The following is a 25,406-nucleotide window of genomic DNA, read 5'->3' on the forward strand; positions in this document are numbered from 1 at the left end:
GGCAGCCCCTCTACCCCAGTCCCTCCAGGGGGGGACCCTGATGGTATTACAGTTTCACCACTGATGTAAAAATTAAGGGATACTCAGGTTTCTTTGCTTTCATAGAAAGACTGGGTCTTCCTTAAGAATTAAGCTCATGTTAGATGCAGTTGTTTCTGTGACACAGGAAGCAGGAAAGCATAAACGGGGTGGGTTTTTTTCACCACTTGCTGTATGGCACACCTTGAAGCCACAGCTGGAAAGTTGGGCTGAGCTACAACACCAACATCAACAGGGTCCCAGGGGAATGGGCTCTTCCAGGCACAAAAATGCTGTTTCCAACCCAGCCTCAAGTGAATGAGGCTGATGGAAAAGCTCCTGCTAAATGCATGGAGCAGAGGGTCAGTTTACACAAAATTTCTGTTTCAGCACTGGAATATTTCACATGCTTATAATAATAAAGACATTGGAGCACTTCTGGAAGACAGCAGCTTGATTGCCAAGCAATAAAATTTTACTTGTGAGCTTATACAAAGCAGTGGAATAAGTTGAAACAAGTTGCCTGGAAACCTACCAGGTATATTTATTTAAAACAAACATTTTAAAATACATATATTCTAGTAGTATTCTGTAGCTTCCATATAAAATTAAAAATTAAAAAAAAAGCTTTGATTTTGTCAGCATCCTTGTATCTGCAGGTTACAACACCTGAGGAAAGACCAGTAGAGAGAATTTTTTTAGTATTTTCCAAACACCGAGCCATCACAAAATTCTATGCAAGCTTAGCATGCAGCAGCCAGAGCTGCTTCCAGTCTCAACAAGTTCAGCCTCCCCTCATTAAGACAGTTTTTGTCAGTCTGCTGGATTACTGTCAAGGTTACAAGTTTTTCCAGTTTCCCAAGACATTTAAGTGCACAATAAAATCATATCTGCACACAAACTATGCTTCCAACTTCAGTAATTCATGTAATGGGAATTTGAAATGATGCAGATTTGTGTGGGCTCACAATACTTCAGAACAGGATCAAGCTAAGTCCCTGCCAGCCTGCAACTGTTTATCAGCATTGCTGAGTTTGATTTAAATATAATCAGTCCTGCTGACAGTGGTTTTTAGTTGAACTATCAACTTGCTGCATTATCAGAGAAGCTGAGAGTGACAAGGCCAATCCTACTCCAGCCCATGAGTGACCCAGGCAAGACAGATTACAGAGGGCTAAGAAATTCTTCCTGCCATCTGTAAAGAAGTGGAGGCAGCAAAACTAAAATTCTGAGGCTCCTCAAGCCTCTGTGAACAGTTCTAATGCTATTTTCACCTCAGATACTGGTTCATTTTCTCCTGTATCTTCTTTCAGAAGGATGGATAGTGTTTCAGCCTAAAGAAAAAAAATTGAGAGATTTAAAAGTTCTCAGTAATTTGTTGAGGGGATAACACAAAGAAACAACAGCTCTTCAGCAGTGTCACTGAGTATCCTTAGCTAATCTGATGTAATAGAAGAGCAAACATCTACCTGCTAGAATTACTTAAGTGCCATTATAATATGAAGTTCAAGTTCAACTAAAGGACAAATCACAAGATTTATTCATATTTAGGAATATTTCTATGAATTTTTCCTTTCCATTTTGGCAAATCATTAAAGTCTCATCTTAAAATTAAGCAGTTTTACAAGCACCATGAAGTTGTGAGTTGAAAAAAAAATAAATATTCCTGCTTAGAGTTAGCACTGCTCCTCACCCCACCCCTGACCATACCAGCAGGGGAAGAAAATAAAAAAGCATGGGAACAGAGTGTTTTGCATAATCAGACAAGCAACAAGGGCTGTGCTCCAGCAGGGAAAGCCAACTCCACACTCCAGTAACTCATCAGGTGAAATTCAGACCAGGAATCACCTTATCAGTTACAGTCATCTGCCCTATCTTACAGAACATAAACATGTTATCTGGGATTAATGGACCTAACTTAGTACCTACCTAAATAACAAAGCTTTGCCTTTGTTATTAGCTACTGAGAAATATCCACTTCTGGGAGAGAAGTCCATAGACTGAGTAAGATAAATCTGTTTTCTTCTGAACACTGGGAAGTTTGAGAATACAGTATATGAAGGAAGGTGCACCTATATTGAGAAATAGGTCAGAATTTAAAGTTGGGAAAAAACACTAAAAATAAAATTAACTAAATAAAAAACACTAAAATTTAAAATTAAAATAATATAATTGAAGCTCAGTGTTAAGTTCAAATACCTTCCACTAGACCAGGTTTCTCCAAACCCTGTCCAACCTGGCCTCAAACACTTCCAGACATTTTAGAGGGCATTTTAAAAAGGTAAAAAGGCAAACTAAACTACAAAATGTTATTTTCAGAGCAACATTACTAAAGAAAATAAAATTATATTCTTGTAAATGGATAGTGTCTTAGCCATGTCCTGATCTGGTTGGTCCAGCACCTTTTGCAGTATCTGTATCTGCTTCATATCAGTTTTATTATGTCACCAGCAGTATTTTTAGCAAGATATAAAAGAAATATTGCAATAAAGAAGCTGAACATACCAATTTGACAGCCTCATCAGTGTCACGGGAGGCTACTGCCAGAATCTCTGTGGTGGGATTAAAGGTCACACAGGTGGCAGAAGTAACAAGGTTCATTATGGCTTTAACTGGTTTAGGATGGTTTTCTTTGAGGCAGACATCAGTAGTGTATAAATTTACAACTCCAGAAGATGAACTAAAGAACAAAATGAACAAAGATTAGACCGAAAATTAACATTTCAGTACATATTGCCTTGTTATCTATAGCCACTACTTACCTGAAAATGTAATTTCCAATTATTTACTGCAGTTTGTAGTAATATTTTGTTTGCAGATTTATTTTCCTTTGGAGTTTATAACAGTATTTAGTGGAAGGGTTTAGATGGATTTTCTTTTTACTTATATAATAAGAGACTCAACTGTGGAGAGCCTTGATGAGCCCATCTCTTACTAGGATGAATTCAAAGCAAGGAGAGCTTGGTACCAAAATATTCTGAAATAACTTCAAATTTTTTATTGTGGGCTTTTTTTTTCATAAGTGCAGCATAAGCTCACTTTAAAATCCTCTTCTACAGTGAGCTAAGAAAATATATATTGTACTCCTGCATTTATTTGCTGTTCTCACTTAAAAGAACACTGGCTGAAACTGCATTTCAATGAATCTGGAGAAATAGTTTCACCTTGTGGCTTTGAGTTGAGGCCCCTTTTAAAAGGCTAGCATGCTGCCTTGCAGGAGCCAAATTCAGAGTACAGGGAAGAGAACTAGAAAAGAGAGAAGATCCTGAATCAATATTCCTGTTACACAATTTGTGATTTTAGTCAGTGTGATTTCAAAATTAACTGCTGAACCCATACATGGCAATAGTAATGCCAGTATCACTCCTATTGTTTTAGTATTGTTTTAGTACTATGGTATTTTATATTTACACAGGAAAAACTAAATTATTATCATAAAGTAGGGATATTCATCTATTCATGTCTACTCTAAGCTTACTAGAACCAAACCATGTTCCTACACTCTCACCAGCCACCAATAAGTTCATTGAAGAGCTTCAAATTGAGAGCAGAAGAAGCTGTCAAAGTTCAGTCACTTACCCACATGCCACATACTGGTTATTTTTTGAAACAGCAATGCACTTTCCTTCCAAAGAACCTTCATCTTCAAATTTGTGTAGACACTTTCTGCTTCTCACATCCCAAATGAAAACTTCGCCCTCCTCTGGTTGCAGAATGAAGTATATTAGAGGAAACACACATACACATCACTTGTTGGTCTATTTTGTTAAAATGAATTTAATTATATGGCAACTAGAAGGTCATTTATGCATCAAATATAGGGCATTTTAAAAAATACCCAACAATTAAAGGCATACTAAAATAATTAATTCCATTCTTTATTGATTGATCACTTGGTTGTATTTTTAAAAGAGATACTGGCATAAATTTTAAAAATTACTTTTCTAAAATGGTAAGTCACTTCTAAGAACTTATGCAATTTAAATGGAACTATGATTAGAGCTGCTGGAATACTCACTTGAATAGCTGTATATTTTACTGCTGTCTGGGGTGAAAGCAGAGGCAGTGCACCTTCCATTCACCTTCATAGTGCTGATCAGTTCTTTTGTCTGTAGGATGAAGAACAATGCTGACAGAGAATCTACCAAAAATCTACAAAAATGTTGTTTCCTGTCCCACAAGAATCTTAAGTTAGCTACCCTGACATTCAGAGAACAGCACCAACATTTTTAGTGCCTGCAAAGCAGAGCACAAGCTCCCGAGTCCAACTGCAGCTGGATCAACAAACACATGTTTTCTCCTTCACTGAAGGATCTGAGTTATACAAAACTGAACTTCCTCCTTTAAAAGTATTTTTCCCTGTAAAAGTTTAAAACAAATCCACCTGCCATCATATAGCATTTTAAAATTCAGCTGAAAGACTGTTTCATGAACAGGGAACAGCAGCATGCATTAGCATGACTCCCAAAAAAGCAGTCCTGTATTTCTTCCACCCCGAGGTGCCTGTTCCCAAGCTATTTCCATTCCTTTTGCCAGCAGAGTGCTTGTGCAAGCAGCTGAAATGCAGCACTGACATGCAACTTCTTCCAGCTGAAAACCCCACTGAACTGCCCTGATCTCCACCAGCCCCAGGGAGCTGCAGAACAAAGCCTCAGAGGGTCCAAAGTAATTCCCTAAAGCTGCAGTGGGTTGATTCAGCAGCGCATTTTTGAGGGCTGTCACAGCATGTGTCATACCTTGGCTTCAGCTGGAAGTTAGATTGCCTTGCAGATGAGATAAAAGCAGGGTCAAAAAGGAAAATGCAGGAAGGAAATGAAGCTAGATGAACCATGCAGAGAAAGTACCTTCATGGACAGCAAGTGAAGGTAACCTGAAGTTCCAATTAGCAGCATAAATGATCCATCTGGAGAGAGTTCAAAGTTTCTGAGAAATTTTTCCTCCACACCTTTAAAAAGATATTTGAAACTTCAGATTGGTTTTCTTTTAGTTTTTATTCTTTGGCTTCAACATTCAGAGGTAGGATGAGTATGACTAAGACCTGACTCCGCTTCAGCTTTTAATTTCTGCTGTGTTGTCACAGTGAAGCTGAACTTAACTTTGCTCATGTGTGATAATTAATATACCAGACAAATTAGCACTAAAAGTACTTTATTTCCTTGAAGGCAAGTTAAAAATAAAACCTCCAACAACCCACTGTGCTTCCTTTGAAAGCAAATTCATGTGCCATCTCTATTTGGGACAGCTTCAACTATGCCCAGACACTCAGAGCTGCAAAACATACCTCGTACTTTTGGAATGGGGATGATATTCCCAGCCATCATGTCATAGACAAAGAACATGCTGTGGTGAGTACCAGTGGCTATAACTTGTTCCCCATCCACACTGAAACGAGCCTTATAAATTGGAAAACTCTCTAAATAGATGCTCTGTATTTTTGAGTTCCTTATACCATCCACCTTCAAAACAAAAAAACAAGGTTGTCAGATTGAGGAATATATCAAATACTTTTACAGAGAAAAACCATATCAACCTCTCAGCTGAGACTTAGGTAATAAGAAGGTAATACACCACTGTGAAGCCTTAAACTCTTTCTCTCCTACGAATGATCTGGTTCTTATTTTCTCACCTCATATAACACTCCCTGCCTTTCTGATACATCTCACACCTGTTGCCCTTCCTCATCTTGCCCATGCTTTGTTCAAATAATCACTTCTATTGTGCTTTTTCTAAATGGAAACATCTGCTTTGATTTGGATTTTCTTGCAGCTCTGTGGGAATATCACATTCCACTTGTGTCTGACCATTTCAGTGACACTGGCCCATGCTAAAGGTTCCTAAATAAAATTAGGATCTTTAGTTTTCAGAGGAACAAGGCAGTGTCTCAAGATCAACACCTTCTTCCTGCAGCACTGCCCATCCATCCACAACATGATTTCACAGCAATTTTACAGTCTCAAAGCAAATTTGGCTGCTGCCCCCACTACAGGCTCTCCAAACAACTTAGGAACAAAAAAACCTCGTTAGTCCTTGTCACTGCAAACCTTCAAACCAAATGTTTTTAAACACAAGTCTTCAACTAAAATCTCTGAGACAAAAAGTTTGCCAGTACTCTGCATGTGCTTGGTTTTAAGTGACAAGTGGAAATTCCTTCCAAGATGCCTTTAACCAAAGGAACTTCCATTGTAACCATTACACCCAGTGTGCAGAGGAAGAGAGAAAAAAGGTCTACCACTCCAGGCTATTTCATGTACACTCAAAAAAAAAAGGTTCTGTGTTAGTGACCATTAGCAGAGTACAAACTGAAATTCTTCACCTGGAAGAGGGACACAGAGCGATCATGCCCAGCTGTCATCACCACTTGAGCTGAAGGATGAAACTGCACTGTCACCAGTTTTCCACTGGCAAAACGTTCCTGGTTTGCAGGAGGGCAGGTGCTCATCTACAACACATATCAGACAGTAAAAAACAAACCCCAAGAATCACTTATGCTGAATAAAAAGCCAATTACTCTTTACGCTACAAGACCTCAAGCCCTGTGATGAAGTTTTGGGCAGCATGAGGTGAGCAGAGCACACACAGCCCATTCAGGGAGCTGCTCCAATGCAAACACAGGCTGAACTCACAGCCTTTCTACTGGCTTTACAAATGAGTATAAAACTAGCTGCATTCTGAGTCATCTGAGATAGCTATAGGAGACAGTATGAGAAATACTCATTTAAGGCTGTCTTCTTAAAGGTCATTTCAGCAGCTTCAAAGCTGTGGGAGAATTCCATCCTCCCTCTGCAGAAATTAAAATCCTACTACAAGATGCTATTTAGAGTGCAGAAAATTCTTATGTCAAACAATCCCCCTCAGTTTATTGCTTCATGCTTTCACGTGAACTGTTCAATTTGCTTATCCTCTAGAGCTTCTAGTTGCAGAAACAAATTCACAGAATTGCTAATTTCATACACAAGAGTCAAAATATGCACTTAAGCCCAACTAAAGTGGAAAGATAAGGTTTGTCTTTACCTTCAAAATCCCCCTTGGCAGAGCCTCTGAGTGCGTTATGAAACTGCCAGTCCTGCGTAGCAGATCATCATCTTCATCACTGTCACCTCATTAAACCAAATCACATGGAAACAGCTAATTGCACAAACATCCACAGCAAAATCAACACATTCCTCCCTGAAACTAATTACAGCACACTGAAGGAACAAATCTGACATAGCCAGCATATTATCACACTACTGAAACTGAAAAGACATCAAAAGTAATTATCTTCTAGCAAGCTGAACAGGGAATCACAGAAACACTTATCAGAATAGTATTGAGCATATTTACTATCACTCCAAGTCCCTTTGGATTTCTTCCTGTTTTCTAGATCAGCCCAGGCAGGAACTCCTCCCATGGCTTGCTGAAACCTTACAAGAAAAGGAGAAAGGAAAAAAATCAGTTAACTTTTGTGAGACAGTAATATCCTTCTATGAGTTAAGTACATAGAATAAGCACAGTCAGAATTTTGCAGGACTTCTTGCACTTAGAACACAATGTAAGTTTTAAATTTTTTTTAAAAAAATTAAGATTTCACTGTTACTTGCATAACTCACTAGAAGACAAACTGATTTGGGCACTTTGATACAAGTATTAAACAAGTTAGTCTAGACAATACTAATGCATATTTTATTCACAATTCTTAGTATTGTGATTTAAAACCACTGTAAATATTGCACAAAGCACTGGCTTTAAAGAGGCCACATGATCACAGTGGATAAAGAGGAAAGTGACTTTAAATGTCACGTAAATGTATTTTAGCTCACAAAATTTTTGCACTGGAAGGGAGATCAATCCTCTGGAGATCATCCAGTCAAACCCTCCCAGACCAAGGCAGGTGGAGCAGGTGACAGGGGAACATGTCTAGGTGTGTTTAGAATGTCTCCAGAGGGAGACTCCACAACCTCCCTGGGCAGCTATTCCCGTGGCATGTCACCCTCCATGGAAAGAAATTCTTCCTCATGTTGAGATAGAACTTTTTGTGGTTTAGTTTTCGTGCTTTTAGTTTATGGTCACTGCCCCCTCGTCCTGGTCTGGGCGCCACTGAAAAGTGTCTGGCACCATCCTTCTGGCACCCACCTTCATGATCAATGATCTCAATATAGTCAGCCACAAAAACATTAGCAAAACTCACTGTTCCTCAAGTCTCTTCTTTAGTTTTTTCTTAGTAAGCGTTGTCTCAGTATCACTTTTCATGAAATCTTTCCTGTACTTATGGGTCATATCAACACTAGAGGGGAAAAACAGACAGAACACAAAGATCACACCAAGGCTACTTACAAGGACTCCCAAGTGTGATACGTTAATTCCCATCACCTAACCTAAACTTACCTTTCCTCGGCTTCATCATCCTCATCCACCCAGGCCGGCTTTTTGGGCAGTAAATCACCTTTCGCTTCATTTTCCCCCCCCGAATCGCTTGACTCGTCCTGGAGGCCTTTCCCCTCTGCAGAAGTAACCTGAAAACAACCGGAGGGGCCGGGTGACCGGGGACACGGTTCGGAACCCGAGGAGCGAGCGGCCGAGGCCGCAGTGAGCACCGACCCCCGCCCGAGGCCGCCACTGCCGGGTCAGGCAGGGCCTGGATGTACCATACCCGACAGGGCTCGGCCAGGCGCCTCAGCAGCTCGTCCTCCTCCACGTTGAGGCTGTCACCGAACACCAGCTCCTCCAGCTCCCGCTCGGCGCCCGACGCGCAGCTCAGCGCCTTCAGGTGACGGCCGCGCCGCGCCGCCTCGGTGGCCGCCGCCTGACTCGCCACGGCCACAAGCCGCTTCGCCGTCCGCTTGGGTTTCACCATTTTGGCCGCTTTAGTTACTTTAGCTACTTTCTTCGTAGCCTTCATCCTGGGCGCTTTCCCCGCTTTTGTCGCTGCCCGCTTCCATCCCGCGGCCATCGGAACCCGCATTGCGCGCCAGACCCGGAACCGGAACACGTGTCCGGTCACATGATCCCCGCGTGGCCCCGCCCCCGCCCGCCATAGGCTCATGCCGCAGACTCGCCCCCGCACCACGTGACCAAACCCCGCCCCCGCCGGGGACCCGTGGTCACGTGACTTCTTTCTTCTCCTCCCTTTGCCCCCACCCCGAGTTCCACGTGACGCTGCCATGGCTGGGCCGCTCCATTGCGAGCCCATGGCGGGGGGAGCCCCGACCTGTGAGGCAACACGCCTCCCTCACCGACTGCTCATCGGCCCCTCACCGGAACATTCCACGAGCACCGCCACTCGGTGGTGGATACGGCTGCCCTTATCCCCCGCGGTGCCCGCCTTTGGCGCGGAGCGTGCTCCCCCCGGTAACGAATGATTTCGCCCAGAGAGGGGGGATATGGCAGTGGGGGCCGCACCGCGCAGCCCGATCCTGGCGGGGGTGTGTCCGCGCCTGCGCAGCCGTGCGCTCGTGTTGTTGATGTCCCGGCGGCCGCAGTCGGTCCCGGTCGGTCCCCGGCGCTCGGAGCGGCTGAACCGCCTGGGCCGTCCCCGCCCCGCCGGGCCCGGCCCCGACGCGCAGCGCCCGAGCCCTTGGGACAAGCGCGCAGAGGCAGCAGGCGGCTCCTGCCCATGAGGGCCTGATGGAAAACACAAAGGAGCTGGTGAGTACCGGAGCCCGCGGGAGGCGCGGCCGCGGCGCCCCCACGGAAGCCCCAGCGCCTGAGGGGGAGAGCGGCGTGGGCTGAGCCGGGGGCGGGAGCTGAGCCACCCTCGGTGCCCATGCGGGGGAAGGCGGCCCCGCAGTGTGTGAGGGGGAGCCGGGGACACCCCCGGGTGTTTGCGGGGGTGGCCCCGCGGGGTGTGGGGGATTGTGCCCGCCCGGGGCGGGGGCTCCAGGGGCCGGGCCGGCGCTGCTGCTTGCGGAGGGTCCTGGGGAGCCGCGGGGCGGTCTGGCCGGGGTACGTGGGGGCGGCACGGCTGGACCTCTTTGTTACAGCCCGGTTGTGCGGGGTCGGGTTTTGTCCTTTCCTCCTCTTTCCTCCTGCCTCAGAGAAAAGTTTCAGCTTCTCGCGGGCGCACTCGGATGTGCTTTTCTCCCTGCTCCGCTGTAGTGCCGGGTTTCAGCAACTTCCTCCTGTAGTTCCAGCCTTTAAAGTTCAGTTTTCCAGCGCGCTCATGTTAAGTGCTGGAGAGTTTTCTTTAATATCAGCACTTCAAAGGTTTTCTTTGTGGCCGCTTCCCCCCTCCTCGTGAATTTTTATGATTTCTGATATTGTGACTTTGTTCTCTTTGTAAGGAGTAGTAAACCCGTGAAGCCAGTTTCACTTTCAGGTTGTTGCTGGAAATGTTTGAAAATGTGGCAATTTCTGCCCGGCGTGGCTTTGAAAATTAGAAGTCCTACTACAAAGCGTATGCTGATTATGGTAACAAAATTCTCTGTGTGAAAAAGTGATTTATTTTAAAATGTAGCTGGCAACTGTTGCTATTTTTCAAATCTAAACCTAGTCAAAACTGAAAGCTGCAGGGCAATCTCTTGTATTTTAAATTTAAATTATTTTTCAGGTTTGAGGACCTGCATTTACCTATTTATTGAATTTAACAGTTTGATTTTGACTTAAAAGGAATGGAGTAAGACTGTGAGAGTCTAATCTGGAGCCTTTAATGAGAACTAAAACAAAATATTGCCTTAAGAAGGCATGTCAGTTGTCTTTACTCATTCCTTCAGCCTAGGCAAGTTTTGAGCAAGTGTGTGATGTAGGCTGTAGGAAGCTATGCAGAGGAATGTTGTCTCCCAGGAATAGGTGTTCTTGAGAATATGTGGGCTTGTGCATGTGCAGAAAGATTGCAAACTGAAAGTAAGAATTCTCTTCATTGTTCCCTAAAGAGTGAGGTGCCTCTGGCACCAACGGTAACATGCACAAATGTTCCCTCTCATTGGCTTTCATTTTTCTTACCTTTTAAAATTTGATTTAATTTTGCAAGGCTTTTCATATCTTCTGCAAACCAGTACTGCATTCCTTCATTTGTCAGGTAAGTTGGTACACTCTGGGCATATGGGATCATTTGCTGAGCCTGTCTCTGAGCACGTGGAATGAATTCAGGAGTTGAAGACTTTGGTTTTGGGTTGGTGGTGGTTTTGGGGTTCTTTACATTTAAATTTTGGTTTGGTTTGGTTTTTTTAATGGTAACACAGTGTTTAAAGTGAAATATTTGCCTCTTCCAGATACTCCTGTAAAGGCTTTGTAGAAACGTAATGGAGTTTGTAACAGATTTTTAGTTTTATCAAAACTCAGATATTTCACATATTAATCATCACACCCCCCTCCAAAATTTCCTGCTAATGTGATATATTTTTTTATGAAAGAGTCTCCCCTCTTGTGTGAAACCCCCTGGGGAAGAGGCTATGGACAAAACCATTGGCAAACAGCAGAAACTGGCTTCAGACAAAATGCTGTCATACATAGCAAATGAAGAGACAGGAAAAAACATTTCTGTAATTTTCCAGCAGAGATTTTACTTATAATAAGAGTGGAAGGCACATTTCCAGATAGAGGTGAGTTGCTTATATAAAAAAAGTAAGTTTGGTTGGTTCTGATTTCCAAGAATCCCAAGATGTTTAGCTTGGGGGTTTTTTGTTTGTTTGTTTTCAATGAAAGCTGAAAGTGTGTTTTCTTTAAATTGGTACCATGTTTGAATTTTCTTTTTTGGTCGTGTTCTGAGGCATAATTAGGCATCAGTTCCACAGGCACAAGTTACTATTCTACTGTAAATTATTTTGGCCAACTTGTATTCAGAAGAGTTGCAATAAATTAATTCTGTTGTAGTGTTTCCGTGACATCCAAAGGTGAAACTAAGTTTATGGCATAAAGCCTCAATGAACTTTTGAAAACAAAACCTGTGCATCAAATCTAAGTCTAACTTGGAAATACCCTTGGGTCCATTAAGGATATGTGATTAAAGTAAATCTGTCTTACAACAGACCCTTGGCTTGAAGGTTGTGGTGACCTCATTGTTGACCTTGGTCTCAGATCCCATCTGTCTGTAGTTGTGTCCTATTTGGGGGGGTTGGAGCTGAGTATGGGAAGTGATGCCTCTGTTCAAGTGCTGGTATGCCTTTACTGAGCTGCAGCTCTTGTACTCCAAGCTCCAAATTGCTGCCATTCTGAATTCAAGCCCCAGACTGAATTCAAAAGTAACAACAACCATTTGGAGTGGTTTGCAGCCTTTCTGTGGCTGTTTCAGATCATTCTCCTGTGGCCAGATGCACTTACCTGGGGGCAAGAGGTTTGGCTACATAATAATGGGGTGTTTTTCTTGCAAGTTTTTGCCTTCAAAAATCTTTTGCATAAATTTAGCCAATGCTTGAGCATAGTCTTCATCAAGACACTAAAGCCATTTCCTGAGTTAAGTGTTTAATGTCTAAATAACATGAAATGGTTTTAGTTTTTGCCAAGGATTGCTCACCCTTTGTGCCCGCTGTTTTGTGTTGTAAGAGTAGTTACTACACTCAAATAATGTATGCTATAATGTGCTGATCAAATTCAATGTGTGTGTGTATATATATAAAAATGTATGTTAAGAGTGAGAAACTGGTTATTTTTTTATTTGTTTAGAGTTGCCTTCCTGCTGTCAGGGAAACCAGTTTCCTTAACTTTATTCCTTTTCATACCATTTGCCTTATATAATGCTTAGTTAAGAGTATTTCTTAAAAATGCTCTGTTGTCAAGTATTCACAGGGAGAAGAACAGGAAAATGGGAAGTTGGGCAGAATAAGAAAGCAGTTCTTAAGAGTTCCTTTCTCCACCCATCCCTTCAATAAAGAAAAGTATGCAAGAAACCCCCCCGAGCAAATAGTACAGGGTAATTTGCCAGTGCTGCTCACGCTACATTTCACAGTGCTCTGACTGAAAACCTCTTTTGAGGAACCAATAATCTTAACAAGAAAATAAGCCTTAGCCAGAATGCCTGAAAGTTTGTCTTGTTCTTTTGTTTGTGCATTACTTCTGCTTAATGTACAGATAGACTGTATTAGTGGAGTAGTTACTGCTGCTCTTTTGGCATTAACCAGCTGCAAGATTCTGTTTTATCAAAAGCCAGGCTCCTGCTGCAAGCCGTTTTTTGTGGTTAGAGAGGAGGCTGTTCCCTGGTTTGTTAGAAGCTGGACAGTATCAGGTTATGTTTTGAGGAAAAGACAATTTCCTCAGCATGATTTTTAGTGCTAAGTCCAGCTTTGAAGAGTAGAAAACTGGTTTGATGTTGATTTGAGGGTTGGTTGTTTTTTTTTTTTTTGCACACCTGTTTTTGAATCCAAGGCCCTGCAGCTGCTGTGGTGAAATGCTGCTTTGGACAGACAAGATGTTGCTGTTGTCTGTGGAGCCTAAAAGGACTTGTCAAGAATTTCTTGTCCTTCACATACCTAGAAATGGCTTCCAACATTGCTTGTTCCATCGCCTCACCAGGGATGAGATGAGGCTCTTTGAACTGTCATTTCCTGGGTTCTCCTTTTGCGTTTTCTAAAGATAGGAGGGAAAACAACAAAGGGACAGAGAATGTGTGCATGAGGTAGATGGTTCCAATTTCCTGGTATCTCTGATGAAGCTCATCATAGTGTATTAGAGGCCACCAGCACTTCAGGAACAGTTGACGAGGTGGTTGAGAGCTTCTGGAAAAAGATTGAGGCCCTAGAAAATCAGAAAGGGGGAAATTTTGTACTTAATTTTCAAAAGAAAAAGGTGGAACCAGTTAGCAAGAACTCAGCAGGAATTGCAGGCTGCTGCTGTACCAAAGCCCCTGCTTTATCTTATTTATAATTGTTGCACTGTCCTTTTTGTAAGGACGTGTCTTTGACCTTTGAATTCAGAGCAATGCTCCCAACTTTTTTCACTTCCAGAGCTCCTTTTCTTTTGTTCATCCAAATTCTGCAGGAAGGGTTATCAAAGATTCCTCATGTTCATTTCTACAAATGCTGTGTTTCAACAGGAGTTAAAAAGAACCTCTGTGGTGTTTATTATCAGAGTAGAAGTGTTTTGATCTGCTCTAACAAAATTCCAGCTTAGGTGTGTGTTTATATCATCTTCCCAGACTTCCACCTGGTTTTGTGTACAAAGTATTTTATTTTGTTTTTTTTTCCTGCAAACTCTACCGTTTTGAAATCTCATAAAACATTTTGAGTAGTTTCCCCAATTGTAATCCAGGTAATAATTGCAAATTAACAGTAAGAATGTCCTGCATAAATTATCTGGCAAGTGTGTTCATCTTCTGGCAAAAGCTGGTATACAAATGTTTTATTAAAACTACAGTATTGTTTTAAAATGGTAAGCAAAGCTGCTGATTTGAATTGCAGATTTGATGTTCAATAATTTTGAATTGGAACAAGTTGGCTGAATATTAAGTAAATAGAAAGGTGATACATGAGATTTGTTTTGACAGTATAGTTAAACTCAAAAACTTGATGATTGCTACTCTTGAAATTGTGTAATGCTGAAGAATGATTTTTCCTAATTGAGGGCCCAACTTTCCATTTATGAAGAGAAACTGTTTTTCTTCCTATCTCTGGATATTTTGGCAAAGACAGCTTAGCAGTAATATGGATATTATAAATGGAAGTGCTGCAAAAGAACAACAAAAAGAACTAGGTGCACTGTTGTGGTGGTCACCTTGCCCTGTGCTTCAGCTTCTGGTCCTTCACCTTGCCCCCAGCTTCCTGGTTCTTCTTCCACCTTCCCTGGCAGTGGGAGCAGAGCTGGCATAGGGCGTTGGAGGGACTGGGAATGGGCTGCACTTCAGTTCCTTCTGAGTGGCAACAGCATTTCAGATCTCTACCAACAGAGCACTGAGCAAAGCTACCACCCTATAGGTGCAAGGTTCTCCAGTCTGGAGTGGGAAGGGGATATCCTGAGACTGGCTTGTACTGCAGCCTCCATAAGAGGGCTGAAGCCATAGAACCACACTTTGGTATGGAATGAGGCTCTAATCTCTCAGTGAAATCAGATCAGCTGACTTTAGAGAGGATGAGGGCATGAAGAGGGACATCCTTCCCTGAGCTCTGAAACACCATGAGTTTCTGTCCATAAAGCCTTCTAAGTATCACAGTGCTCTGGTAGTACTTCTGGGAATGGTTCATATGGAATCACACTTTGTATCTTAGCAGAAACTGTGGTCAAGAGAACTTAAATACTGTGAGATATTAAGGAGCTCCTGAAATTTTGAGGAAGATGACTAGTTTTCATCTGCTGTGAAAATTCAAGGCAGTGTTGGCAGGACACTGTATCCATGGCAACATTGCACTCAGCTTCTGCCTTAAGCTGCACACATGTGCACACACAACAAGTCACTGGTCACGCATGTTGGTGGCAGATGGGACAGGTGACACAGGGTAGGTGACACTGCTGCCAGCATGGGTCAGGGCTGGGCTTTGTCTGCTGTGGCTCTCTTTCCTCTAATAATACCACAGGCACCCTAATTGCTGGCTTCAGTGCCTTGAGGTAGTTGCTAGGTTATGCCCTATTGTAAATTTGATTTGGTTTAATACCATTTTAATTTTTTTTTTTTTAGCTGAAGAGTATATTCATAATTAACATTACACTGACTTTTTTGTTGTTTTGCTTCAGAACTACTGCAAGTGTGTTAAAAGTGTTTGCCTTATTGCATAACCTTTTGTGCTTACTGGGGTTTTGGGAAATACTTTTTTTAAATAATTACATGCTAGGATTGGGTCAGTGTGGAAATCAGTTTTCCCTTGTACCTATTAGGGAATTCTTCCATAATAGGATTTATTTAGATTACAAAGAAGGATATAATATAATAAAGGGATAGCATGGCTGAAAAAGGCTTGAATGAAATCTAACAGTAAAGATGTTCAGGCATATGCTCTAGGAAAGGGATTTGGGGAATTGTGATGAAATCTTGAAGCTATGAATCCAAATGAAATTTAAGAAGGAAAAGCCCAATCACATTACTTTTCTGACAACACTGACTTTTAAATAAATTTAGCTCTTGGAAAAGAAAGTTGAGCCAAAGGCTTTCTTAATTTTCCTTCTCTTTTCTCTGTACTTCATTCCACTAACTTGCATTTTTATTGTAGAATTTCTTTGTTTTCTCTTTGTTTGTTATTTCCTCTCATACTTAGTAGATACTGTTTAGGATAATGGAAATAATATGAAACATAAAATATATTTTTAGCTTAATTAGAGCAGCTCACGTAGGAGTAGCCTTGTTTCAATAGAGTTGTGTTAGTAATAAATGTGTTTATTAAAATAAATGTTATTAATAAATTATTAATAAATGTGTTATTAATAAAGTGAAAATTGTCACTATCAAAATGCATGGGGTGGATGTGCTTCAGAAAAAGTACATTAGTTAATCTCTTGCTTCTTTAATGTCTTTGCTGGAAATTGCTTAACTGTCATGCCTTCTTCAAAATTATGTGGTTTTATCCTACTTCAGATTTTTTGATTATACAAAAACTATTATGTAACAAGCTTTTTGTATATGACAGTGGCAAATTAGTCACCTTTCTCTCTTTCAGCATTTGTACAGACCCTATTGCCATAGTAACTGAGCTCTTCATAATGGTTAATGTATTAATCCTCAGAACAGCCCTGTGAGCTGCAGAGGTGTTCCTGCTTCACACAGGAGTCATGGACTCGTAGGGGAGCTGAGTGATTTATGGATAACCCCACAAGCCAATGAGAGCAGAGAGCCTCTCATTCCTGTTCCTGTGATATAAGTGCCCTCTTGATTGAACTGTCTTTTCTCTGCCCAGCTTTCTCAAATGAATGAATTTTAGTGGAATTGGCTGCAGCCATCTGGAATGTGCTCATTTGCATAAAAGATCCCTGTGGCTGTCAGTGTTTAGCACATCAGGCTTAATGAACTCTAAAGATACCAAGGAAACGAAATGTATGGATGGTTCCTATGTATTCTCAGTGGATCATGAGATAGGTTTTTTTCTTCCTGTATATCACAACACCAAAAATTGGCCAGTTTTGATTATACTAATGCTCACTTAATTGGCAATACATGGCACATGTCTGTGTTGATACAGCAGTGCCTTAGAATATCTGCTTTAACACTGACCTGTGAAACTTTTTAAGTTTGACTCAAATCTTTGCATTCAGAAAATTCTGCTATTCTTTGTTTTTTTGTTGTTTGGTTATTTTTAATTTTTAGGCAGAACATAGTTCCCAAGTGGAAAGGAAACGCCGAGACTCGTTCGGGATGTTTGACGGTTATGATAGTTGTAGTGAGGACACCAGCAGCAGCTCCAGTTCAGATGAAAGTGAGGAGGAAGTTGCTCCTTTGCCATCTAGTCTCCCAATTATCAAGAACAATGGGCAAGTTTATACTTATCCAGATGGCAAATCTGGCATGGGTAAGTATGTGCTGTGTGAATGCAAGGAGTTGGATATTGATGGGTTTTAGCCTGTGCTGGGTTGTGAGGGTCCCATCCCAAATGTTGGTCCCAGCTGAAAAGGGCCCAAAGCAGCTAAAGGGCTGGAGTTGGTTGGTTTCAGGAGGGGGAATTATTTGGGTTCTGCTATACTGAAATAAGAGAGCATTTGAATCCTGCTGTCATGGAAGAAATAGTATGGGAACATCTGCTCTCCTGTCAAATGTGTTGTATCTGCACATGCATGTGTATATTCTCATATGCATTGGTTTTATTCTTGGAGCTTTGAGGACAATGTCAATGTGTTCTATCTATGCCAGGACATACCTTCTCTTTGCCCTTTATGTTACATTTAGAATACATTCAGATATATTTCTTCCTATACTAAGAAAACTTCATTACTGCTAGTGTATAAAACGTGTTAGTGTATACCTGTTCACGCCTTACTAGCTGTGAGCTGGAGGATCCTAGGAAAATAAATTTAAAAGGGAAGATTTCTTTTGTTAGCAGGTAAAAATATTTTATGTGAAATCCTAGAGATTAGTGTAGAGCTCTGTCTGGGCAGAATTTGGGTATTGTCTCACTGGCATTAGTTAGTCTCTGAGTCTTACTCATCATGGAATACATGGTGTGTGGTGCTGTCCACCTCTGAAACATGATTCTAGCCAGAAAAAAACATTCATGGGCTGGAGTATTTGGGGTATACTAATTTAGAATCAAACAAGAGGTCTGGTTTTATTTCAGGTTCGAAATATTCAATATTTAGAGGAAATCTAGATTGCTAGGCCCAGATTCAAAGCAGATGGTTCCTTAAGAACAGTGAAAAACCAAAAATCAGCTTGAGCTGATTTAGCTGGGTCATTCACTTTCACCAGGGGTGAACTTAATAGGGAGCAGAAAGAGGCAGTGTTTCACCAAGAACTTGAGGTTCTTGGTTGTTTCACTGATATTAGTGGTGCTGTTTTAAATTTCTTTTCCTGTGCAATTTTCTTTGGGGTCAAACCCTTAGAATCTCTTTAATGGTACCACCTCCAGGACCTTCATTCTGTCCTCTTTGTTCTGAATTTTTACTGCGGTATTAACTACCCTCTTAACATTTTGGGTTTTGTTTTTCTTTCCTCTGTTAGCTACATGTGAGATGTGTGGGATGGTTGGTGTCCGGGACGCTTTTTACTCTAAAACCAAGCGCTTCTGCAGCGTGTCATGCTCCAGAAGCTACTCCTCCAACTCCAAGAAGGCCAGCATTCTGGCCAGGCTTCAGGTAGCGGTACAGACACCATTTTCTTTACATCTCTTCTGTCATCTGTGGTGGTGAAACTGGGTATTTGTACAGATGGCTGCATGTTTTAAGATAAGTTTCTTGGGTTTGAGGATTGTCTTTGTAGAGTTGCAAAATAGATATATGTCTGTTGACTTAAAATATTAATCAAATAATCATCCAGGCATGTTTGTAGTATTCAAAGAGAAGTGTCAAGAAATATCATTAAACCCTGTCTCAAATTCATTGCAACAAATGCCAAGAAATTGCTTTGCTATGAGTTAGATTAAAAGTTCTTCCTTTTGACTTGCTTTCAAGAGATACCTTTTTTTCAGGTAAACAGCAGTGAATCTATAATGCTGTTCAAGTTGAGATAGTAGTACAGAAGTCATCTTTTGGACAATCCTTACTACCGGTTTTTAAATTTATTTTTATAATGCATGTGTTTGGGTGATACTTAGTCTCTGTGTCCTTCTAATTTTTGTTTAAATCTGCCAAAGATAGCTTCAGACCTTTGGAAATTTCCTGATGGGAGTTTGGAAAGATGTTATTTACTTGGGTTGTTGGCTTTTTTTAGGGTAAACCTCCAACAAAGAAGGCTAAAGTTCTACAAAAACAGCCCTTAGTGGCTAAATTAGCAGCATATGCCCAGTATCAAGCAACTTTACAAAACCAGGCCAAGACAAAAGCAGGTAATAGTGTATAAACGGAGCTGAGACAAAAATACTGCAAGATTTGTGCCTCATTAGCAACTTCCTAACTAAAATAACTTTCCCTTAGCAGCTGTCCCTGTGGAAGGTTTCAGCTGGGGTAACTACATCAATAGTAATAGCTTTACAGCAGCTCCTGTTACCTGCTTTAAACACGTGAGTATTTCTCAGTTTGTGCTTTCTTTCTCTCTGTGTATGAGTCTGTGGAAGTTCTTGAATTCATTTTTCCAGAACATACAATATCCAAATACTTTTTGTGATCTATGAAATATTACTGTATGACTGCTTTTTAGATAATTTATCTGTCCTTTAAAACCTTTCTGAACACCATCAGTTACTTTTATCATATACACACTCATAAACAAAAAGGAAGGCTCTTACAAACTTGAGAATTGTTTTTCTTATCTTGAGAATTGTTTTTCTTTTGTTCAACTCACAAAATCATCCCATGTACTGCAGAGTAACAAACCAACAAAGTCAAGCTATACTGAAAACAGTTACAAAAGGCTTTTTAGATTAAGTCAGGCTTGTTCCATTGTGTCGGACCAATCTTTTTGTTACATATTTAGATTTGGGGTTTTCTTTCTTCATTTTTAGTCAGATTCTCCATGTCAGTTGTTCTGCCAGGTAATCTAGTATGGGGGAAGATGAAGGCTCTTTGGAAATCTGAAATTTCAAAAGCTAGTTTTCTTTGTTTTACAGACAAAAAGACATTCTTTAATGACTGAGGAAATTAGGGGATTGGGAAAATATTTAGTGCCATCTGTCTTTAATGTGTTTGTAAAATTCCAGTAATGAGACATTGTTTAAAAGATTGTCAGAACTTTCTGTCTCTTAAGTAAAGCTTTGTTGGAAGATGTTTTCTCAGCATATTTTTAATTTGAGAAGTTGAAGTGTTCTGTATTAGAATTTTTTTTTTTCATTTTGCTCAAAATTTTGCACTGAAAGTGGTAATCAAAGCAAACATTTTGCTTCATGGAAGTTGTCCGTGAGGGAGAAGAGACATGTTTTCTTCAGCTCAGGAATTCCTGCTGGGCCCTCTCAGCTCATAAACTAGTGGGATTTGAGGGCTCCTGACAGTTGGCAGTTTGTGAATAGTACCCTTTATCCTCAGAGGCCTCAGCTACTGCTCAGAATAGAGCCTTGCATTAGGGGAACTTGGGGAATTTGTAGCAAATCCTGCATGCTTGAGTCAGCAAGTTTGCACTTTGGTTTCACAGCTATGTTCATGTAATAAGTGATTTCATCAGTCCATATCAAACTGTATGGTTTGATAACATGGGCTGTGCTATAACATCTACAAATGTCTCAGGATGGGTGGCATTCTCTAATAGAAACAGCTACAATTGTTAGGCCACTTGTAAACTCTGCTCCAACACTATATTTTATTTATGTTTATTTTATATTGCCCCAATAGTGCAAAGCAAGGCCACACTCATGGTCACATTGTACCTCGAAAATTTTCACAAGATAATGGCAAGAGTACTACCAAGTAGCCTGAAAGTTGTGTCTTTTCTATCCTCATTTTCTTTTTTCATAGAAGTAAAATGCAAATCCTATAGTTTTATTTGGAGATTTCTACTTCTTTGGTGGGTATGAGTTAGTTTTATAAGGGTATGATTTGCATTTAACTTTACTGTAATTATTTATTTGAAAAATACATTATTTAAACTAGTCAGAATCTGAAAAACACATTAGCACTCTTTTGTTAGATTCTTCTCTTTGTCCCACTCTCCACTGATAATTAAACAATATTCTTTTTGTCTTTCTGGAAAGATTATTGCTGTTTTCTGTGTATTGGGTATTGCTTTGATTTGTAAAAGTGTATTAGTTGATGTTTGTTTACCATCTGTATTATGGATTTCATACACCTGTATGTGTGTGATGGAGTATATAAAGCTTATTCTGTTCATGATCAAAGTTTTGAATTGACAGTAAAACCTTGACATATCTACCCTGAAATTAATTTTTCAATAAAATACATTGAATTTACTGGTTTTATTTGGTGTATCTGTATGGATATTTGATAGGGAACATTAGGATCAATATTAAAGAAAATTTAAGGATATGAGATGTGAGATTTGGCTTATTAATTAATTTTTTAATAATCTGGAATTCTTTAGTATCTCAGGTCTGATGTAGATTTCACACATCAGTTTTTCTGGTTTTGTTTTTTCCTTGGAATTTATTTCTTCTTCAATTTAAAACAGTTACATTTTAGAATTAAAGTATCTAAATCTTGGGAAGCTGTCTCTCTCTTTCTTTGTGATAAGAATTAATTTCAAAGTATTTTGATGCGCTTTTTGCTTCCATGTTACCTTTGTTGCAGACTTGAGTGTTGAGTAACACTAATGAAATTCAGTAGCAGTAGAGTGGCCATGCCCATGACTTCAGCATTCAGTGAATTGAAGTAGGGAACTACTTTGGTTTATGTCCTACAGGAAGCCCATGACAATGCCAGAATTCCCATTTGTGCACCTTGCAGCCTCTTTTTTTATTTTTGTCAAATTGCATTAATCAGGAACACAGCAGTAGCTGCTGCAAGGAAAAAAAACTCAATTTAACGTTTTTAATATTGAGTTATAGCTTAGTCACATTCAGTGAGCTCACTGCAGACCTGCATTCCACTTTTTTTCCTCTAAACACTTTTTACTCTTTTCTATAGTTGCTTTTATTAGGTCAAGCCATTCCTACAATGGAAAGCAAATTACAGTGGTTTGAGTTGGTTTTCAGTACCACTTACTGGACAATTTTATGCACAATTAAGAGCAATTATTTATTTTCACTCTGTTGCTAGTGAGAGGCACATTTAATGAAGTTCTTTTTTCCAAATGAATTTTATTCTGAGCCAGAATATTTCCATTCTCTTGGTTTCTTGTGTTCTTAAACTATATCCAGTGATTTAAGGGAGCATTTCCAGGATGCTACACTGGGTGGCAGTGCTCTGCTTTGAAGGTTTTTGTTTAAATCCTTTTGTATGTTTTCTCCTCTGGCATTACCTGTTGTTGGGGCACTGCTCACACACAAGGTTTCAGCATTCCATACAATTCAGGAATTAGTAGCATCACCATCAGGATTTGCCATTAAAATCCTGATTTAAAGTCTGGAATCATGGCAGTGTTGATGCCATCCAAAAGCTTTAGAGGCCACTTATTTAAGCCATGTGAGCTCTTCATTCAGGTGCATATGTGGGAATACTTGGCCTTTAGGTGCTCCTGTCAAACAGGCCCTTCCTGATTGCACCTTACCTTGCAGAGAAGGCCCTTGGTGCTCACAGATAGACCCCTCCCAGGTCATGTCCCGGAGAAGGAAGCCAGGAACCAGCTCTTCCTTGTTTGGGAGTGATGTGAAGTGGATCTCTTCATCATGAGTCTGAAAGGTAAATTTGTTCTTACCTGTAAATGATGGTTCTGCTAGTTCACACTATGCCAATCCAGACTGCAGTCACCTTCCAGCCAGCAGATAAGTAAGATTTAACACTTCTCTAGTGGTGTTTTGAGTTTTTAAAAGCACTCTTCAAACATTGATTGATTAATCAGATCAGACAGAGGAGAGATGAAGGAAGACAGCTGTCACAGCGCTGGTTTATCCAGGTCTTCCTGCCTTAAGAATATCCCTAATGAGTGAAGGAGACTAAGATGGTGCAGTGTAACAGGTGTGCTGTAAACCACCCCTCAGGACAGTACCACTGTCTGACATTTCAGCAGTGATGCTGCACAGGATGGCTTCCTTCTTGAAAGGGTGAGCCATATGGATTGGTGTAGGAGAACTAGCAGAACCAATGTTTTCACAGACAAGGACAAATTTAACTTTCTGCTATTTCCGTCTATACCAATCCATGCTCTTGGAATGAAATTTCTGTTATAGGTTGATGTCAGAAGTGTTGTTCTGATATACTATTCTCTCTGAATCAACTGAGTAGATGAGCAAGTGGTAAAATGTACTTCAATTGAGTGCAGCTGGATTATGAAATTATTCAGCATTGTTATTTTTGATTGTTTGGCCTCATCTGTATCTCTAGACAGGCAACAAGGTTTGCTAAAATATGCAGTTTGATTAACTTTATTTTCCAGTTCAATTCAAAAACATACACATGTCAATCTAGAGAGGGTAGTGAGAATGGGATGGGACTTAAGTTGTATCTGCATGTTTTGTGTGTGAAAATAAGCCATTGTCTTTTCGGTTGGATTTTTCTCAGGCTGCCAGTTGGCAGAAGAGAGCTCTGTGGTCTAGACTGGTGTAGATGGGACATAGCAGAATATGAAGAGACCAGGCTTCAAGAATAAAAACTGGCATACTTATATTTTCTTTAAGAGTTAAAACTAGTTTTAAGTTTTGTATAATATGAAATACTTAAACTAATGAAGTTTTTCCCTTTTTTAAGATAAACTCAGCTTCCAGTGATGCTAGTGGCAATAGCTTTGATTGCCAGCAAAATTCCAATATTGTCATTTCCAGTTACTCAGGATTAATGCAGATTTCTTCACTTGTAGCTCTCAGCAAAAAATCTCTGCAGTTGGAGGCTATTCCCAAGGACCAGTTCAGTTCTCTGGCTTTGCAAAGAGCTTTGCAAATGAGACACTGCAGAGCCAGAGGATCCCTCCTTCAGTTGCCCCAGTGATAGCTGGGTAATCTCTGAACTGATACCAATTTATTTTTCTCAGAATGAATTTGACTATTGTTATAAAACACCCAAAATATGAATCCTTCTCTCCTTGGTAGTCTCAAGTTTACTGCAGAATGAGAAATTTTCTAGCTTGTTACCAATATAAATTCAGTTGAGTTACTGTTAAGAATTCAGGTTCTTCATCACTGTGCATTTCTGGTATCTACAATACCATCTTTGACTGGCATTTCATGATGCTCTGTTCAACAAAATGTTCTTCTGGAGATAGCAAACTAAATGTAATTTCTATCACCAGCTTCTGCAAACCCTTATGAGTTCATCAGGTGGATATTCCTTCTTGTTCCTAACATACGCCTCACATGGGACTGTGTGAGGGATCTTGCTGTGCCTTTCCTTCTGGTGTTCATTAAAAAGGTGCCACTCAGAGCCTTCTGTTCTTTTTGCCTGCTTCATGGAGTGATCACTTGCAGGTGATGTGAAAGCCTGTTCCTCTGAGAGGATGTGAACCAGTGGGTAATCAACCCCACCATAATAAATCATGAGAATAGATTAAAAGAAAAAAAATTTAGGCATTCTTCCAGCAGCATGCCTAACTTGCAGAATTTAAAGGTTTTGATGTCTATGCTACAGGTACCATGATTTTCTTGCACGTAGAATTGCATAGCAATTTCCACCATTCTTACTAACATCAGTAGTTTGTTCCTAATTGAAATATCATAGAATAAAACTGACCTTCGAGAATGTACAATTTGCACTTGTGCTTAACTGCTATTTAAACTTGGAATGCTATAGGTTTTTTTCAGTAAATACACAAGAATAATTGGATACCATTACAGTATTACACATAGTCATCAAATCAAAATCGAAGTAGGTTCTCATAGAAACAATGGTTTCTAACCATATATTATATGTATATTGAATGTTTTGTCTTTTTAAGTTGCTTGTAGAACACTGAGATAACAAAAAAAATATTTTCATATGGTAAGCTGATGACTTTTTAACCCCAACCTTGACAGGCACCCATGGGGACTTGCTGGGGTGATATTGCAGAAGGAGTGCGAGTGGAGGTTCCAAACACTGACTGCAGCCTACCTACCAAAGTCTTCTGGATAGCTGGAATTGTAAAATTAGCAGGTAAATGTGTTTTAATTGAAATTAAAGTTATCAAAAGAACTGTGTGAAGGGATCAAATACTTCAGTCTGTGATCACCTGGTGAGTGTAATGCTGACACTGGTCAGGTTGGCAGAGCTGTGTCTGTAGGTTATGCATTGTAGTGCTGTCAGGGTTCCACACTGACTACTGTGATTCTTGAGAATGTTGATCCTTGGTTTGGTATTTTTAATATTGCCTCAGAGTGCAGTAAGAGCAGTGCAGAGCAGATAGGAGACTGTTTAAGAGCTTTCAGGAAGCCTCATTATATGAATCACATGTATTGGTG

General features: G+C 40.4%; 2 protein-coding genes across 12 annotated transcripts in view; one reads left to right on the forward strand and one right to left on the reverse strand.

The window, feature by feature from the left end:
• Positions 1–510: 510 nt before the first annotated feature.
• UTP18 (UTP18 small subunit processome component) lies at positions 511–9,000 on the reverse strand. 3 transcript variants are annotated; one of them, XM_005526848.3, is made up of 14 exons: positions 8,648–8,999; positions 8,383–8,510; positions 8,186–8,281; positions 7,342–7,421; positions 7,030–7,115; positions 6,332–6,457; positions 5,300–5,474; positions 4,863–4,963; positions 4,037–4,127; positions 3,598–3,721; positions 2,524–2,698; positions 1,948–2,090; positions 1,293–1,352; positions 511–687 (listed from the first exon to the last, which is right to left on the reverse strand). In XM_005526848.3, the coding sequence occupies exons 1-13, from the start codon at positions 8,957–8,959 to the stop codon at positions 1,328–1,330; spliced, it is 1,662 nt and encodes a 553-aa protein (XP_005526905.3). In that variant the 5' UTR covers positions 8,960–8,999; the 3' UTR covers positions 511–687; positions 1,293–1,327. The 3 variants fall into 3 exon arrangements, with proteins under 3 accessions (XP_005526905.3, XP_087921694.1, XP_087921692.1); XM_088065568.1 differs by lacking the exon at positions 1,948–2,090 and having other exon boundaries at positions 8,648–9,000; XM_088065566.1 differs by lacking the exon at positions 1,948–2,090 and having other exon boundaries at positions 511–1,352; positions 8,648–9,000.
• Positions 9,001–9,470: 470 nt separating this feature from the next.
• MBTD1 (mbt domain containing 1) overlaps positions 9,471–25,406 on the forward strand; it is a 38,080-nt gene continuing 22,144 nt past the window's right edge. For 2 of the 9 annotated variants that reach the window (XR_015774345.1, XM_088065514.1), the window contains exons 1-6: positions 9,471–9,642; positions 17,153–17,354; positions 18,500–18,639; positions 19,208–19,322; positions 19,411–19,496; positions 24,984–25,101. Coding sequence is in view for 8 of the 9 variants with exons in the window: in XM_088065514.1 (XP_087921640.1) it covers positions 9,622–9,642; positions 17,153–17,354; positions 18,500–18,639; positions 19,208–19,322; positions 19,411–19,496; positions 24,984–25,101 (682 nt within the window). In the remaining variant the exon portion in view is untranslated. Of the gene's footprint in view, positions 9,643–10,963; positions 11,012–11,345; positions 11,535–17,152; positions 17,355–18,499; positions 18,640–19,207; positions 19,323–19,410; positions 19,497–24,983; positions 25,102–25,406 lie in introns of all 9 variants that reach the window. The other 7 variants (XM_088065521.1, XM_014255878.2, XM_088065516.1 and 4 more) reach the window with 7 other exon arrangements.

This window comes from Pseudopodoces humilis, chromosome 21 (genome assembly GCF_049639895.1).
Source record: "Pseudopodoces humilis isolate 2021_Gansu_Grassland_sample_001 chromosome 21, ASM4963989v1, whole genome shotgun sequence".
NCBI lineage: Eukaryota > Metazoa > Chordata > Aves > Passeriformes > Paridae > Pseudopodoces > Pseudopodoces humilis.